Consider the following 17786-nt stretch of genomic DNA (forward strand, 5'->3'; position numbering starts at 1 on the left):
CCATGATTTATTTAGTGTTTATTAGAATATATGCTGTCAAAAGTAAGAAAATTTCAATTGTATCAAATATAAGGACATCTATTACATTTTTCACAGCACTTGGTTTACTACTTTTGCAGGCTGCACATTAACGAACTAGGGCAAATTACCTAATAATTTCAATTCTTGCCAGTAATACCTTCAGAGCAATTTATCGCAATTGCACTAGATAAGAAATTTTTTCTTTTTACTCCAAAGATTTGAAAGATATTGTATGTTTTAACTGTTATTTACATTTGTCTTGTATGAGCATTAGCAATTTCATGGTAAAAAGGTTACCAAACTATACCTCTAACAAAATAATTTATTAAATCAGATAATGTGTGCAGTCAGTTTAGTAGTGGTGTTACTGGTGAGGGCAGTGGTACACCCAGTCAGTGATGTCCCACAGTTTGAACTGTGTGCTCATTCCTTGAGGATGATGTGACGTACATTTGCTTTTGTCATGTGAAGACAGATGTTTGCTGTTGACATACTCTATGTTGAAAACAGCCTGTAAAAAAAGTCATGATATCTGAGATAACCACTTATACATGTATAAGATATTTAGCTTGTTCTTGTGTGTAAAAGTCATAAATATTAATGCCAGCATTAGACAGTTTAGTCACACATCAAGAAATAGTAGAGAAGGCAAATTTCGTGACTTTTCCTTACATTAAAGGAGTACTGGCAGTTAATTCTGCAAATATTTTATCTAATTTTACCCTCATTAAAGGCTTTTACCTTTACCTTGCTCCTGCTCAAAGTCTCTGTCCAAGATTAACCTTTATTCATCCCCTCCTTCTCCTCCCCTGGTCCCACACGCTTCTAAACAATGAACTTTCCTTTCCCCCTTAACATACCTCTATCAAACATATGCCTTTGCATTAACTCTTACCAAACACATACGTTGCACAGTTTTTAAACACATGCACTAAATCAAACACACTAACCTTGCTCTCAACCATACTTACCTTGTCCTGCAATCAAACACATGCTTATTTCAAACACATAAACAAGCCTTGCCCTCAACTGACACTTGCACTTTCCTTTCCTTCCAGTCAAACACATGCCTTTATTAAGCATTCTACCCTACACCTTGCTCACACTTTTCCCCAAACCACACTCACACTTACCTTGCCCTTCAAACATATGCACTTATTAAACACCCACACTTATCTTGCCCTCAACCACCACTCACACTTACCTTGCCCTCATCCAGGAATGGCTGATACAGCAAACACTCCCTACCACCATCATTTTCATGGCATTCTTCATTCAGCGCCCAGTCAAACCAGGAATGAAGTTCTTTGATTTGTTCAGCATCATTTTTCAATCCAATGGACAGGTCACGTGCATGGGCTTCTGTTTTCAAAAAAAATCTAATAATACATACCCTTAATTATGTAACACAAGACTTTTTAATGAAGGAATATTTTAAGCGTATAGGTACAGTCAAAGCTATGCTAAAGACCATCTCTGAACAATAAAGACCAGTTTTTGTCTCTCACAAGAGTGGTCTTTATAGACAGGTTTGAATGCACTTGTTTCCTGTATCTGTTTAAAAAATATACTTTCCAATTGCTTTCTATAGAATTTAGACAGCCTGTTTCTGAGCAGGAATGACTTGCATTTTAACTTTAGACCCAATCTTTATGATTATTTGGAAGCTTCCATATATTGATGAACCATTTATGTGTTAATTGGTACAATGTCACATTATCATTATGGGTTTGGTTCCGTGCGTTGGCTTAAATGACTTGACTTACCTTGTTATAAAGTAAGAAATACAACAAGTTTAAAAATTCTAAATAGGTCACTTACGATCTGCAAGCCACCTGTTGTATATGAGTTGGTCCTGGTAACCGAAAGCAAAGTGTGCGTTCCCTGCCTCATGCCCATCAACATTGTCTGGCTCAATACCATCACAATGCTTGCGTTTAGCCAGGTCCATACGCTTCAGCATTATACTCTTCACGTTGCTCGATCTAGACAAATAACAGCTTCTAACGTTATATCGACAAACTGCAGCATCATCTCAACAGCCAACATACACATAGATGTGAATCCCACATTCAGTATCAGTGATCATTTATCCACTGAAGTGATAATTGGTCAAACTTTTAGAAGTAATATAACCTTCACAGTCAATTTGATTTCATTGTAACAAAAGATACAGCTCTACGTAAGGCTTTGTGTTACCTGTCACTGAGTGAAGATATAAATAAAAGATGAACATGCCTTTGCGGTAGAAGGAAGTGAAGCTTTCCATGTAAAACATTACAGAATTGTACTGAAAATACAGTTTCATATTTGTTGATTCTCCATTATGAGGGAAATTGAAAACTCTGAATGTCTTTTTTTATAATTTGTGCATAAATTTTCTGTTTTTATGTTTGTTTAGTTCACAAAAGTTTACGTTATATCAATCCAGTATTCATCCCAGCCATGCATTTTGTTACCAATGTCACTGCTATGGAATAGATGAGCATCAGGGCGGTTTTTGTCGTAGGACCCAGCCGAGAAATAACATATCACTTTCCCTCCTTTCCTGTAAACAGAAACATGTTGTTAGCTCAAGTGAAATACAAAATATTACCTTCCCTCCCTTCATGTAAGCTAAACCCTGCTTTTAGTTCAAATAATGTATTACCTTAGTTCATACTAATGTATTTTAGCTCGATTGTGATGAAAGCTTCAAGCTTATTTTAACCACTCTTGAGACTGCTTCCTGGAAAAACCAGTACTTGTGTCATATGAGAAGGCATGGTTGTGACCCCAGTGGGGTTCGAACCCATGAGCCCCAGGTTGAGCAGCCGGCACCTAAACCACAAGACCACCGCTCCTCTTCTATTACCTTCCCTCCCTTAGTTTAAAGAATGTATCACCTTCCTTCTTTTCCTGTAAGCAAAACCCAGCTTTTAGGTTAAAGAATGAATCCCCTTCCTTACCTTCCTGTACTGTAAGCAAAACCTTGTTTTTAGTTTAAAGATTTGTATCACTTTCCCTCTCTTACTATAAGCAAAACCCTGCTTTTAGTTTAAAGATTGTATCACCTTCCCTTCCTTCCTATAAGCAAAACCCTGCTTTTAGTTTAAAGAATGTATCACCTTTCTTCCCTTCCTGTAAGCAAAACCCTGCTCTTAGTTTAAAAAATGTATCGCCTTCCCTTACTTCCTGTAAGCAAAACCCTGCTTTTAGTTTAAAGAATGTATCACCTTCACTTACTTCCTGTAAGCAAAACCCTGCTTTTAGTTTAATGAATGTATTACCTTCCCTCCCTTCCTGTAAGCAAAACCCAGCTTTTAGTTTAAAGAATGCATCACCTTCCCCCTCTTCCTGTAAGCAAAACACTGCTTTTAGTTTTAAAATGTATCGCCTTCCCTCCCTTCCTGTAAGCAAAACCCTGCTTTTAGTTTAAAGAATGTATTACCTTCCCTCCCTTCCTGTAAGCAAAACCCTGCTTTTAGTTTAAAGAATGCATCACCTTCCCCCTCTTCCTGTAAGCAAAACATTGCTTTTAGTTTTAAAATGTATCGCCTTTCCTCCCTTCCTGTAAGCAAAACCTTGCTTTTAGTTTAAAGAATGTATCACCTCCCTCTCTTCCTGTAAGCAAAACCCTGCTTTTAGTTTAAAGAATGTATCACCTTCACTCTCTTCCTGTGAGCAAAACCTTGCTTTTAGTTTAAAGAATGTATCACCTTCCCTCCCTCCTTGTAAGCAAAACCATGCTTTTAGTTTAAAGAATGTATCACCTTCACTCTCTTCCTGTAAGCAAAACCTTGCTTTTAGTTTAAAGAATGTATCACCTTCCCTCCCTCCATGTAAGCAAAACCCTGCTCTTAGTTTAAAGAATGTATCACCTTCACTCTCTTCCTGTAAGCAAAACCTTGCTTTTAGTTTAAAGAATGCATCACCTTCCATCTCTTCCTGTAAGCATAACCCTGCTTTTAGATTTAAGAATGTATCACCTTCCTGTAAGCAAAACACTGCTTTTAGTTTAAAAAATGTATCGCCTTCCCTCCCTTCCTGTAAGCAAAACCTTGCTTTTAGTTTAAAGAATGTATCACCTTCACTCTCTTCCTGTAAGCAAAACCTTGCTTTTAGTTTAAAGAATGTATCACCTTCACTCTCTTCCTGTAAGCAAAACCCTGCTTTTAGTTTAATGAATGTATTACCTTCCCTCCCTTCCTGTAAGCAAAACCCTGCTTTTAGTTTAAAGAATGCATCACCTTCCCCCTCTTCCTGTAAGCAAAACCTTGCTTTTAGTTTAAAGAATGTATCACCTTCCCTCCCTCCTTGTAAGCAAAACCATGCTTTTAGTTTAAAGAATGTATCACCTTCACTCTCTTCCTGTAAGCAAAACCTTGCTTTTAGTTTAAAGAATGTATCACCTTCCCTCCCTCCATGTAAGCAAAACGTTGCTTTTAGTTTAAAGAATGTATCACCTTCCCTCTCTTCCTGTAAGCAAAACCCTGCTTTTAGTTTAAAGAATGTATCTCCTTCCCTCCCTTCCTGTAAGCAAAACCCTGCTTTTAGTTTAAATAATGCATCACCTTCCTAGTCTCTTCTTGGAAATCAAAATCTTTTGTTATTTTAAATAACATGTCATATTCATGTAAACACAAACTTCTGTTAGCCCAGTAACATAACACCTTCCCTCCCTTCCTGTAAACACAAACCTGCTGTTAGCCCAATAGCTTCCCTCCCATCCTGTAAACATAAACATGTTGGTAGCCCAAAAACATAACACCTTCCCTCCCTTCCTGTAAACACAAACCTGCTGTTAGCCCAATAGCTTCCCTCCCTTCCTGTAAACATAAACATGTTGGTAGCCCAAAAACATAATACCTTCCCTCCCTTCATGTAAACACAAACATGCTGTTAGTCCAATAACATAACACCTTCCCTCCCTTCAAGTAAACACAAACCTGCTGTTAGCCCAATAACATAACACCTTCCCTCCCTTCATTTAAACACAAACCTGCTGTTAGCCCAATAACGTAACACCTTCCCTCCCTTCAAGTAAACACAACCTGCTGTTAGTCCAATAACATAACACCTTCCCTCTCTTCATGTAAACACAAACCTGCTGTTAGCCCAATAACGTAACACCTTCCCTCCCTTCATGTAAACACAAACCTGCTGTTAGCCCAATAACGTAACACCTTCCCTCCCTTCATGTAAACACAAACCTGCTGTTAGCCCAATGACATAACACCTTCCCTCCCTTTCTGTTATCATAAACATGTTGGTAGTTAAATTAACTTGTCACATTCCCTCCATTCTTCATTCCTTTAAACAGAAACTTGCTGTCAGTTCAGATAGCATAATTGCCTTCCCTCCCTTCCTTGTTAACAATCAAAGCTTTCAGAAACCTGATGGGGCAGAGAGATTGTTCTGGGAAAAAGGTATTTAATATAAACACATTTTTATAGTCATGGGTTTTGTGTAAACTGACTTAATACTTGTAAATTTACATGTCTTTTTTAATTTACAAATATTTCTAAAGACAAATTTATTGTACATTTAATCATAGGCCTACAGCTTTCTGAAAGGCTGAAACTGTCCTGTGAAGGTACATGTCAATGATGTACTAACAGCCTATAACAAGATCTATTTGATTACTAGTATCCGCTTCCAGTCATTTTTTCCAACCATGCATTTGGTGAATACTTCTCGGCTGAATATAAATTTACACTACTCATGCACATCAATGATACCTAGTTTCAAGGTATAACAGCACAGTAATTCAATCACAAAGAACAACAGTAGTTTCCATTGCTAGCTTGATAGTAAGTACTACATAATCCATGAATGCTAGTAAAAATAGACGGTCACAAAGAACAACAGTAGTTTCTATTGCTAGCTTGGTAGTAAGTACTTCATAATCCATGAATGCTAGTAAAAGTAGACGGTCACAAAGAACAACAGTAGTTTCCATTGCTAGCTTGGTAGTAAGTACTACATAATCCATGAATGCTAGTAAAAGTACACGGTCACAAAGAACAACAGTAGTTTCCATTGCTAGCTTGGTAGTAAGTACTACATAATCCATGAATGCTAGTAAAAGTAGACGGTTACACAGAAAAACAGTAGTTTCCATTGCTAGCTTGGTAGTAAATACTACATAATCCATGAATGCTAGTAAAAGTACACGGTCACAAAGAACAACAGTAGTTTCCATTGCTAGCTTGGTAGTAAATACTACATAATCCATGAATGCTAGTAAAAGTAGACGGTCACACAGAAAAACAGTAGTTTCCATTGCTAGCTTGGTAGTAAGTACTACATAATCCATGAATGCTAGTAAAAGTAGACGGTCACACAGAAAAACAGTAGTTTCAATTGCTAGCTTGGTAGTAAGTACTACATAATCCATGAATGCTAGTAAAAGTAACTGCCTGCCATACAGAATTTAAATCTATAGATGAAGTTAATTGTGGGTTGTATATAGGAGTCAGTCATTGTAGAGTTGGTTGACTGGTGGGTTGCATGGTCATCACACCGCAAAAAAACTTGTGTTGTGAAAAACTTCCATATTTTTGAAGGGATTCAAATTAAATTTCATACTCATAATCACATGAAATGTAGATGTATCAATATATATTTTACTGGGATGGACGAAGGTAGGGGGCGCCCATACACCCTCAAGTTTGTGGAGAAAACTACCTTCTCAGTTTCAAGGAGACTCCATTAACTCATCATACATATGATCACCATGAAGTGTGACATTCTTTTTCTGTTTTGGATTTTCGGGTGTGTTGGGGGTGAGGGGAGAGAGCAGAATAAATACCCATCTCAGTGTCACTTTGGTTACACCCTCACCCTCTTGCTGGACTACTTTGAAAAATATAAATATATTCCAATAAGTGTGTGCAAATACCATTTTCACAAAATAGAAGTTTTCAGTTATTTTAGAGGACTTCAGTTTTACCAGATACATGTATGCCACTTTAACCCTTACCATGCTGGGCACGATTGATTCTGCCTTTGCGACCAGTGTAGATCATGATCAGCCTGCACATACATGCATGATCTGCACTGTTCACTATTCAACCAGTATCTTTTTGATAAGCATCCTTTTTAACAGTTTATGGTATTGTCCAAATTGGAAGATGGACAAGTTCATTATAGAAATTTAGCAAGAAAGTTTGCTCTTTGTCCCTCGATATACTATTAGACATACATGTAATGCTTTTTATCATTCACAAGACTATTGACTTTGCCTGTCCATCTGATCACAAAAATTAGCGAAAATACAACCCTAATGAATATTTGCAATACATGGTATAAAAGAATACAAAAATTAACCAGGATTAAACTTACGCGTGTATTGCAGATATGTCCTGTGGCGTAAGTGCCCAAAGGTCAGCATCATACATATCCGCATGCATGCTGTAAACCATTGGGTTGTCATCATCAACTTCCAGTTGCCATTGGAAACGAGCCCCTGGGTGAGGATGGTAAACCCCCTCTGTTAGAGTAACAAACACTGCTAATAAGTATAGATACAACATATCTCTGCCTCTAAATTATCATGTACTTATAACTAACAAATAGATGGTAAGGACTTAAATTATTTCAAATCCTGATAGCGACATACTGTTTGCTTTGCAAAATCCGTAACAGTTTTTTTTTTAATGTTGATTTTTTTTTAAACGTAGATAAAATGATACATAATTTCTCTCTCAATGTACAAAATTAAAACAGTTATAATTATGCTTTAGTTTCCAAGTTATGATTTACCAGCCCAAAATAAGTTATGCTTTTTCCCACTGCAAAATATCCACTGCAAAATATACACTAATACTTAGAAATACAGAATTAACACTGACCTGTTAATCAACAGCCTTTTCATTTATTTGAATCTATTGTGTTAACATTCAACCATTGATATTTAACATTTCATTAAAAAGAATGTTTTGCAAGTTTTGATATAATTTCAATATTAATATACTTATCATTATATAATTTATATGCTTATTTATACTATATAACCTTTAGATAGTATCTCATTGGTGATTTTGTATGTAAGGTTGACTCTCAAAATGGACTGACACTATAATTATCTGACATGCAGTTAAATCTGGTTTGGTTTTGTAGGGATAACGCATGTTTTTTCGTGTTGTAACATCTGCAGAATCCTAAGGGATTCTGAAGATGTTATAACACAAAATGAACATGCGCTAATGCTTGTCTAGCATAAAATACATAAAAACTATTAAATGAATATATTGTCCCTCAACATCATTAAACTTCTAAGAAATGCGTGGGAATGTCTGAGTTGTTTTTATGCCCCCGAAGGGAGGCATATAGTTTTTGAACCGTCTGTCCGTCTGTCGGTCTGTCAGTCTGTCCGCAATTTTCATGTCCGGTCCGTATCTTTGTCATCGATGGATGGATTTTCAAATAACTTGGCCTGAATGTGTACCACAGTAAGACGACGTGTCGCGCGCAAGACCCAGGTCCGTAGCTCAAAGGTCAAGGTCACACTTAGACGTTAAAGGTCATTTTTCATGATAGTGCATTCGTGTTTGGTCCATATCTTTGTCATCGATGGATGGATTTTCAAATAACTTGGCATGAATGTGTACCACAGTAAGACGACGTGTCGCGCGCAAGACCCAGGTCTGTAGCTCAAAGGTCAAGGTCACACTTAGATGTTAAAGGTCATATTTCATGATAGTGCATTGATGGGCGTGTCCGGTCCATATCTTTGTCATTCATGAATGGATTTTAAAATTATTGGGCATGAATGTGTACCACAGTAAGACGACATGTCGCGCGCAAGACCCAGGTCCGTAGGACAAAGGTCCTAAACTCTAACATCGGCCATAACTATTCATTCAAAGTGCCATCGGGGGCATGTGTCATCCTATGGAGACAGCTCTTGTTTCACATTGACATCATTTCCATTTGACTTATCCGTTTTGGGGCTGTTATATGCTTGCGCTTTGCCATGGGATGCGCATATATAAAAAGGTTTTTCAACAGCATGTGAGCACAAGAATCTCTCTGTTAACACAAGTTTTCTCTTCTGTTAAAACACTCCCAAAAAGCGACAAGAACAGCAGTTTTATGCTAGAATTCTCAATGATATGCCCCTATTTCGACATAGCAATTTTTATGCAAAGTGGTACTTCAGTAAAATAACTCTAGCTAAAATTTATAACAAAGTATTTTTATAATTAATCAAAAATTGTCTTGAGATATCTAAATGTTTAACCACAATTTTAGGAAATATCATCATTGTTTTCTTGCTGGTTAATATAAATCAATGGAAACACTCTTGTTACTAATTATATTAATCTAACATTAGATCTTCATAATGAAATTTAACATCTGTTTGAAAACATTACATAATATCCAAATTTCTCTTGTTTTATCAAAGATGTAACCTACTGCCCTTGTATTGAAAGATGGTATCTAAAAACAGTCTGTCAGTGAAATTTTAAGACAGCCTTTTATCTACTGTCACAAGACAGGCTAAAATAGAGGACAAAGTCAAATGGAATTCTTTTCTATGAAATAATTTGATTAAGGAGACACAAAATTTCATGGTTTTGGTCACAATGGCTGTTCTGCTGTGATATAATTTGTGGATTTCAACACTTTCATGTAAAAGAAACAACAAATTCAGTTGCTTGTTGGAATTTAATTTTGTGGATTGACAGGGGAAAGCCATAGATATTAAGCTCAATTCTATGTAAACACCAAAAAAAATAAAGAAGGGGCCAGAAAGTCATAGTCTCAGAATTACTTCATATTTGCACCTTTTCTTAATGTTCAAGCCATATATGAAGAATTTAGGGTGAAAAGATATGAATCAGCTCTTAAAATATTCTACTTTTGCGAAAAATGGCCATTTCTTTTACTAAAATGTGACAAGTTTCTTGACACATTGTGGTGTCTTTATATATGATATAGGACACTAATTTCCATATTTGCCTGAAATACATACTTAAAGTAAATATTTTAAACAAACATTGTCTTTCAACATTTTCATAGTTTTAGAAGAAACAATTTTATAAATGTCCCCCTTAATCTATAAAAATTGGTCTGCATGTATATTTTTTAACATCATATAAAATAAAATGTGCATGCATCTGAATATAACACTTTCATGGATTTAGTAGGGCAATGATATCCATTTCAAATTAAGGAGGAAATTTAGTGGGTTATTCATACTTGTGATTTTAGAAACTTTTGAAAATTGACAAAAATGAGTTTTTAGCAAAATAATAAATGCTAAGATTACAGTATAACCTATTGCCAGAAGTATAGTAAAACATGAATACCTTCAGTATAGCCTTTTAATAAAGTTATGCAGTCCAAAACTTTTCTAAAATTTAAAGATTGTGCTCTGTTACCATGGCAACATACAAGAAAATTATAATTCAGACCTTTGTAAGCACTTTTTGTATCAATTTTGTATTCTATGGAAGAAGAAAAATGCATCTGCAAGCTGTCCATGTATTAAAGGCATCAGAAATGTACTCTAATCTGAATTAAAAAGAAATACAACCACAATAATAATCTATGAAGCTCATTGTCAAAAAGGTCAATTCTTAACAGCCTTGCATGTACTTAGGTTTCTTTTATTACAACTAATTTGGAGTTCAAAAACAATTGAAAATACTCATAACTCATTACTGACCCTTTAGATATTGTATTGTTACTAATTATTTCTGTAAAAAAAAACTTTTTTCAAGTTTCCATGGTTACAACAATCAATTTGCATTAAAAAATGGCGTTCATCATCCTCAATTTCTTTTTCCTTTTTTTTTGCTGAAATTACTATAAAGCCATACATCTTAAATGAAAGTTTTTGATAAAATAGCAAGAATTTCTATGTGTCTGTTTGTAAAGACAGTCAGGCCTTTCACCTTCGGAAATAACTTTGTTGCCAATCAATTTATATTCCCACAAAACGGCTATTCTTGTTCAAACCAGAAAATTTTGTGACCACAAAATTAAATGATTCCACAGCAGGTTTTACATGTAAATCTTTGATTTATCATGTCATACCAAAGTTTCTTTTCAAATTTTACCATTCATTACTTATTCTAGATTTATCTTTATTATTAATGATAATATTCATTGTATTCAACATAAAATGTAATAATATCACATTGACATGCTTTGCAAACCTGGTATACTTAACAAACTTCGATTATTATTAATCAATACAAATATTTATTATTGACTGCCATTTATCTTTTTTAATGATATGCCAAACTTTGAAAGATGCTTTATATTGAAAAAAAAAAGACTGTTTGAACTTTTTGCTTTTTTTTTTCAAATGCATGCTTTTGTTCTTTTATCAGCTGCATTCAAATTTTGAACCATTTATCGTGTTCACTCAAATATTTATAAATGCGAGGACAAGGGAAATGAGTTCCGAACATCTCAACAAACCTACCTCTTACAATGTGAAAGCAGTCCAAGGATAAATGGAAAAACTCAACTAACTTACCTTGTTTAACATGAAGGCAGTTCTTGGACATGGGGAATAACTCCAACTTTACTTATCTTTCTTGCAACACAAAGTTCTATGACAAGGGGAGAAATTCAGATTTTAAAATAAGTTTTGTTCTGTTTCATCAAAAAACGTGACAACCAGGGGTTTTGGTCAATGTATGTCATAGAGAATTAAAAAATCTTCTTGTTTGATATTGTCTCTTAGTATGTAAACTATGTTATCATTGTAAACTATGTTATCATTGTTCAAGAAAGTAGAGTGCAAGTAGAGGTAAGCAATCTAGGGCCCTCTTGTTCAACAGACATACAGTTAAAGTTTTGTAAGTTTTTTACTTTAAAACTGCTACAAACAAGTAAAAAAATAAGTGCTTGTAATCACATTTATTTTGTTTTCTTTATGACATCATATGCTATTTAATTTAAGACCATTGAACGTTCTGCTCTTGTCATGCATTGTGGAGGTACTAGTTTGTAGACACTAACAGAGATGAAAAATGAGGTTAGGAATAACAACTCTGTGAAACAAGAGCTCCGCCAAGTGGAGCAATATATGCCCAAAGGGTTATATCAGAGGATGGGAGCAAAATTTAAAGAACTTGACTGTTGAAGCCCAAAGGACATGAACAACAAAGGGAAGAAATTCAAAAAAAAAAAATTCAAAGTCCACAAAAAAATCCTTACCATGTACAGATATGTGAAAATACACCTAAATATTGGAGGTACCATCCATGTTGTACCACAGAAAAGTGGTCTCGGGTTTTCTCCTACTGCCAGTAATAAAAAGGTTACAAAATAAGCTATTTATAGTAATATTATGAACGATAAATTTTGTTTGTCTTAAGATGTGGGAGTAATGTTTCTTTTATTAAAATACACACAAGTCTCCTGTAAACTGTTTTCTAATTTTTTATTTCTGAAACTTCAACAAATAAATTTCAAAAAAAAATGTTTCTTCACTTTCACAAAGTTACTTAGATTAAAACACAATGTTTCCTTTAAAGTTAATTACACAGAGTTGATCACGAAGAGTCCTTAATTTTTTCACAAAGTAAAATGTAGCTTAACTAACACAAAGTATCTATCTATTTATTTTTGAAAATCAAATTTATATAGATCTACCTTCTTATTATTTGGCTTAACAAAGGATGCCTCACTTTTGGAAATCATCAAACAACGCACAATCTGATTAGATCTAAAGCCTGGAAGTCTTTGGTGCTTTGGTAACAAAACACAAGGTTGATCATTGTAGCAAGTAAGGTAATACTCCGCAAAGAGGAGCAACTCCAACCAGCTCATCAATCATGCAGTTAACCAGACACATGCTTTTGTTAAAAGCACATCTCACTGTTCCACTTCATTTGACTGGAAGGGTGAGTGGGTATTCAAAGTCTGGCCATAGCATAAACATGTGTTGGAAAATAGCCAACTCTAAAACAGCCCATTTTTTGTGTGAAACAGGTTTTTGTTTTCAGAAAAAAAAACACCAGTACTCAAGACAAGATTTATTTGAGGTTTCAAAGGTCTATTACTATGCCAAAATCATTAAACTTGTAGAATATGGGCAACAAAACTTAATACTGATCAATCCAGGATCTTTAAAATTCCATTCAAATCCAATCAGTAGTACCAGAGACTGCTGAGGATGCTGGAAAATAGCCTTGGTATTGAACCTTCCTACAAAGTTTAATTGAAATTTAAGTAGTACTTTTAGAAGAGTCTTTTGTGACACAGACAAACAAGAAGAACTCAAAATATACCCTCACATATGGGGAGACAAACGGTAAGTATAGGACAAGACGAGTAACTCCTACAAACATGGAATTAGATAAAATGTTAAACAAGGGGACTAAAATTGTCAGTCTTTAAGCAATCTCAAGTTAGGCCTAAAAAAAATTCTTTATTTCCGGTAACATGCTCAAAAAAATAAGGGTAGGTAGGTCGGAAATTTTTTTTTTTGATTTTTTTTTTTTATTGAGGGAGACTTTTCAGAAATTATTTTTGTATCAAAAAATGAATACAAACAAGGGGGTTATGCCTTTAGAGCATCAGTAAGTTGATTTCTAACATCACTAGGCATGTTTAAAGCATAAAAAGTGCAGTTTTGCAACTTTTTGTCAAAAAGTTGAAAAAAATATTCTCCAAGGCCATAAAAACATTTAGGGTTGGGCCAAAAATTTAGGGCAGGTCGGGGTACTGGAAACAACAATTTTTTTTTACGCCTTACCTTAAAGGGGCTAGGAGTTTTTCTGTGGGGAAAGGAATTGTACTTAGAATCTTTAAAACCCAGCTACAGGTGAGTTTATAAAAAAATTTATAGTCAACATTTTGTTGAATCTAACTGTAAACTCAGAAACAGCCTTGCCATTGGTCAATTTTGAGACTTTGTTCAGAAATTTTACTTGCTGGTGTTTTAGACTAGTCTCCAAACTTGACATCATTACTTTAGAATGATAGTCTCTGCTGTTTTTGAAGAATTTGTTACCTATTTGCAACTCAATGTGTTATTTTTCCCTAGTTCTTTTCTAAGAAATCAACTCCTCAATCTCATCAGGTTTATTCTATCAAAGGTGCTGAGAATAAACAACACTTCCCAGATATAAACCAGCTTCAGAACACTCTATTAACACCTAAACAATTATGTATTATTATTATATAAGATTTTTATGTTAGAGATGAAACTAGCATATCTATAAGTTTAACAGATTTGCAGGTGTTATAAAGTATCCCTGTAATTCCTGCTGTGAGGAAATATAGATCATCAGGTAAACTGCTAATACACAATTCTTGGTACCTTCATAGTTTTGAAAATTGATCTTTTTCTGCAAAAAGAAAATAAAAATTGTTCAATACTAAATTCCTAGATTTGCCTTAGGCAAATTTATTAATTTAAACAGACAGTGCATTAGCTGATTGCTGATTATAATATTATCAATATGAATCACTGAAAGAGAAAATAATAAGTCATCAGGGGAAAGACTGAGCACAACATGCTGGTAGTAGAACAGGGAATGTCTTCGAAAGCTAAAGTTATTTTTATGTGAATAATACCATGCACTACTGTTTCGTCAGCGGAAATAAACCATTTCTGTAGTGACAAGATAATAAGTGAAGAATTTGGGAGAGGTGGTGGAGGGGAGAGGTGTCTAAGACCTTTGTCCATCCAGGATAGAAGTTGCCCAACACATCTTCACTTACAGACCTTGTCATATATGGTGTGGGTGATGATGTAGAACAACTTCAGTTCAAATCAAATCCATTCAGATATAGAGCTTTTCATTTTGCATGGTAACCGACACGCAAGATCGTGACGTCTATGACCTCATTCTGAAAATTTAACACAGTGTTTTGTACTTTTTATGTAGTAATTTATTCATCATTTCAGAATTATTAATCCATTAAGCATCAGATCGAAGACAGGTTTTAACCCGTTTCAGAAGAATGAATATGTAAACAGATTTAGTTTGTCGTAAATCCTCACGTTAGCTTCCAGTTAGCTTCCGGTTGGACATGCACACAATAATGTTAAGGTACACAACATCCTTAAAATCCTTTACAACAAAAAATCATTCTGCAATACTTAGACCAAGACAGGAAATTTATATTAATAGTTCATTTAGTCCAGTTTCTTAAGATCAATCTGAAGTCATTGTCTGGTTTCTGCAGTTGTCTCTTAAGAATCCTCCATTAACATATTGGAGCTGCCTAGACACTATGTAATCCATTCTTTGAAAGTCATTAAACTGTAAATAGTAGTTTTAAAGTTTGTATTTTCTGTATAGCATTCAGAGCTGACTATTGCCTTGTCAAACAGTGTATTCAGGTCCAAAATTATGGAATGATATTCCCCTTAGTATTCGTAATTCTGAATCACTCGCACAATTCCAAGCATCATATCTTTAAGTGGCATTTTTCTGCTTCAAGTATTTAAATTGTTTTTGTATGATGTTCACAACTGAGACTGAAAATGGAATTGATTATTTTTTACTGTGCTTAAGACTATGATTTTCCACTTGCTTTAATTATAAATATTTGTTTCCACTGAACTTTGTTACAAAACCTTGTATAACAAATAACTATTTACATTGTATAAATTTACTATTGTTATATCACTGTTTTAGATTGTATGTGTTTATGTTTATATGTTGAGGCCCACATGGTAGATGGGGACACTCAATGTGTAGCCTCGTTAAATAAAGTCGTTACTTACTAGTGTAAGAATCGAGCTTAACAATCTTCAGTTTCTCACTATCATTGTCATCTTTTCTGACATAGTACAACCACTTATGTCTGTATGTTCCACCTAACTAGGACAAAATAACAATAACATATGAATAACAAAATTTAAGTTTTCCAATATATTAGAACTAAATAATGGGTTAATGTTTTGAGAGGAACTCTTTACTTGGCGTGCATCTATCTTTTTGTTAGCTTTTGGGGTCATACAGGCAATGCACTCAGTAACAGTACAGGTTAGGTCAATTTTGAAACGTTTCCTGAATTTCACCAGTATACTTTTTCTATTGCACTAAAACCAAATATCATAAGTGCATTTATGTCGAAATTCTCTTGCATGTCCTGCACCCAGTAAGATTTTGAAGTGTTAAGTAACTTTTATAAACTGAACATCTCTCATAGCCCTGAGGTACTTGGTAACTGGGAGTATAACAGAGTCCTTTCCCCACCAAAACACACAGTTTTATGAAGATCCATCCAGTAGTTTAAAGTTTTTTCTTTTTTTAGTTGCAACTAATAGGTTTAGTGGAGCAAAACCATTGAAACAAACATAAGGGCTCTGTGTAAGGACCATGTTGTTCAATGAATATCAATCAAGTAGTTTGTGACAAGAAACTTTGGCGAATATAAATAACATAGTTTAAAAAGGTAAGAGCAGACTCTCTGGAAACACTGAGCACAGCAAATATAGCCAGAGATGTACATCACAAAGCAAGCCATCAACAGAGAAACTGTAGCAGAGATATGGTAGATGGTTCATGACCATTTAACCAGTTCATGAAACAAGAGAGCCATGATGGCCCTATATCGCTCACCTGAGAACCATTGCTTTAACCAAAATGAAAAAAAAATTCTAACAAGGTACAGATATGTCAAAATACACCTAAAAATTGGAGGTACCATCCATGTTGTACCACAGTAAAGTGGTCTCAGTTCTTGCCTATGGCCAATAATAAACAAGAGGACCATGATGGTCCTGAATCGCTCACCTGTCCCCACATGACCCAGTTTTGAACTGAGTATGGCATCGTTTTTTCTATTTTTTGACACAGTGACCTAGTTTTTGAGCTCATGTGACCCAGTTTTGAACCTGACCAAGATATCATCAAGACAAAAATTCTGACCAATTTTCATGAAGATCCATTGAAAAATATGGCCTCTAGAGAGGTCACATGGTTTTTTATTATTTGACCTACTGACCTAGTTATTGATGACACGTGACCCAGTTTCGAACTTGACCTAGATATCATCCAGGAGAACATTCTGACTAATTTTCATGAAGATCCATTCAAAAGTATGGCCTCTAGAGAGGTCACAAAGTTTTTCTATTTTTAGACCTACTGACCTAGTTTTTGACCACAGTTAACCCAGTTTCGAACCTGACCTAGATATCATCAAGATGAATATTCAGACAAACTTTCATACAGATCCCATGAAAAATATGGCCTCTAGAGAGGTCACAAGGTTTTTCTATTATCTGACCTACTGACCTAGTTATTGATGGCATGTGACCCAGTTTTAAATCTGACCTAGATATCATCAAGGTGAACATTCTGACCAATTTTCATGAAGATCCATTCACAAGTATGGCTTCTAGAGAGGTCACAAGGTTTTTCTATTTTTAGACCTACTGACCTAGTTTTGGACTGCAGTTGACCCAGTTTCGAACTTGACCTAGATATCATCAAGATGAACATTCAGATCAACTTTCATACAGATCCCATGAAAAATATTGCCTCTAGAGAGGTCACAAGGTTTTTTTTATTATTTGACCTACTGACCTAGTTTTTGACGGCACATGACCCAGTTTCGAACTTGACCTAGATACTATCAAGGTGAACATTCTGACCAACTTTCATGAAAATCCATTGAAAAGTATGGCCTCTAGAAAGGTCACAAGGTTTTTCTATTTTTAGACCTACTGACCTAGTTTTGGACCGCACGTGACTCAGTTTCGAACTTGACCTAGACATCATCAAGATGAACATTCAGACCAACTTTCATACAGATCCCATGAAAAATATGGCCTCTAGAGAGGTCACAAGGTTTTT

The 17786-nt window shown here is 35.0% G+C and overlaps 1 protein-coding gene across 1 annotated transcript; it reads right to left on the bottom strand.

Annotated features, from left to right (window-relative positions):
- Positions 1–3: 3 nt before the first annotated feature.
- LOC123548438 (uncharacterized) lies at positions 4–7580 on the bottom strand. The gene is made up of 5 exons (XM_045335703.2): positions 7348–7580; positions 2438–2569; positions 1843–2006; positions 1226–1383; positions 4–532 (listed from the first exon to the last, which is right to left on the bottom strand). The coding sequence occupies exons 1-5, from the start codon at positions 7536–7538 to the stop codon at positions 386–388; spliced, it is 792 nt and encodes a 263-aa protein (XP_045191638.2). The 5' UTR covers positions 7539–7580; the 3' UTR covers positions 4–385.
- Positions 7581–17786: the final 10206 nt, after the last annotated feature.

This window comes from Mercenaria mercenaria, chromosome 6 (genome assembly GCF_021730395.1).
Source record: "Mercenaria mercenaria strain notata chromosome 6, MADL_Memer_1, whole genome shotgun sequence".
NCBI lineage: Eukaryota > Metazoa > Mollusca > Bivalvia > Venerida > Veneridae > Mercenaria > Mercenaria mercenaria.

Bases quoted from the DNA above. Each gene is read 5' to 3' on its own strand.
- LOC123548438 (XM_045335703.2), bottom strand. From the start codon at position 7,538: ATGTTGTATCTATACTTATTAGCAGTGTTTGTTACTCTAACAGAGGGG. The intron at 2,570-7,347 runs GTAAGTTTAATC...TTCTGTTTACAG, and splicing joins GACATATCTGCAATACACGC to GAAAGGAGGGAAAGTGATAT. The intron at 2,007-2,437 runs GTAAACTTTTGT...TTATTTGTCTAG, and splicing joins GAATACTGGATTGATATAAC to ATCGAGCAACGTGAAGAGTA.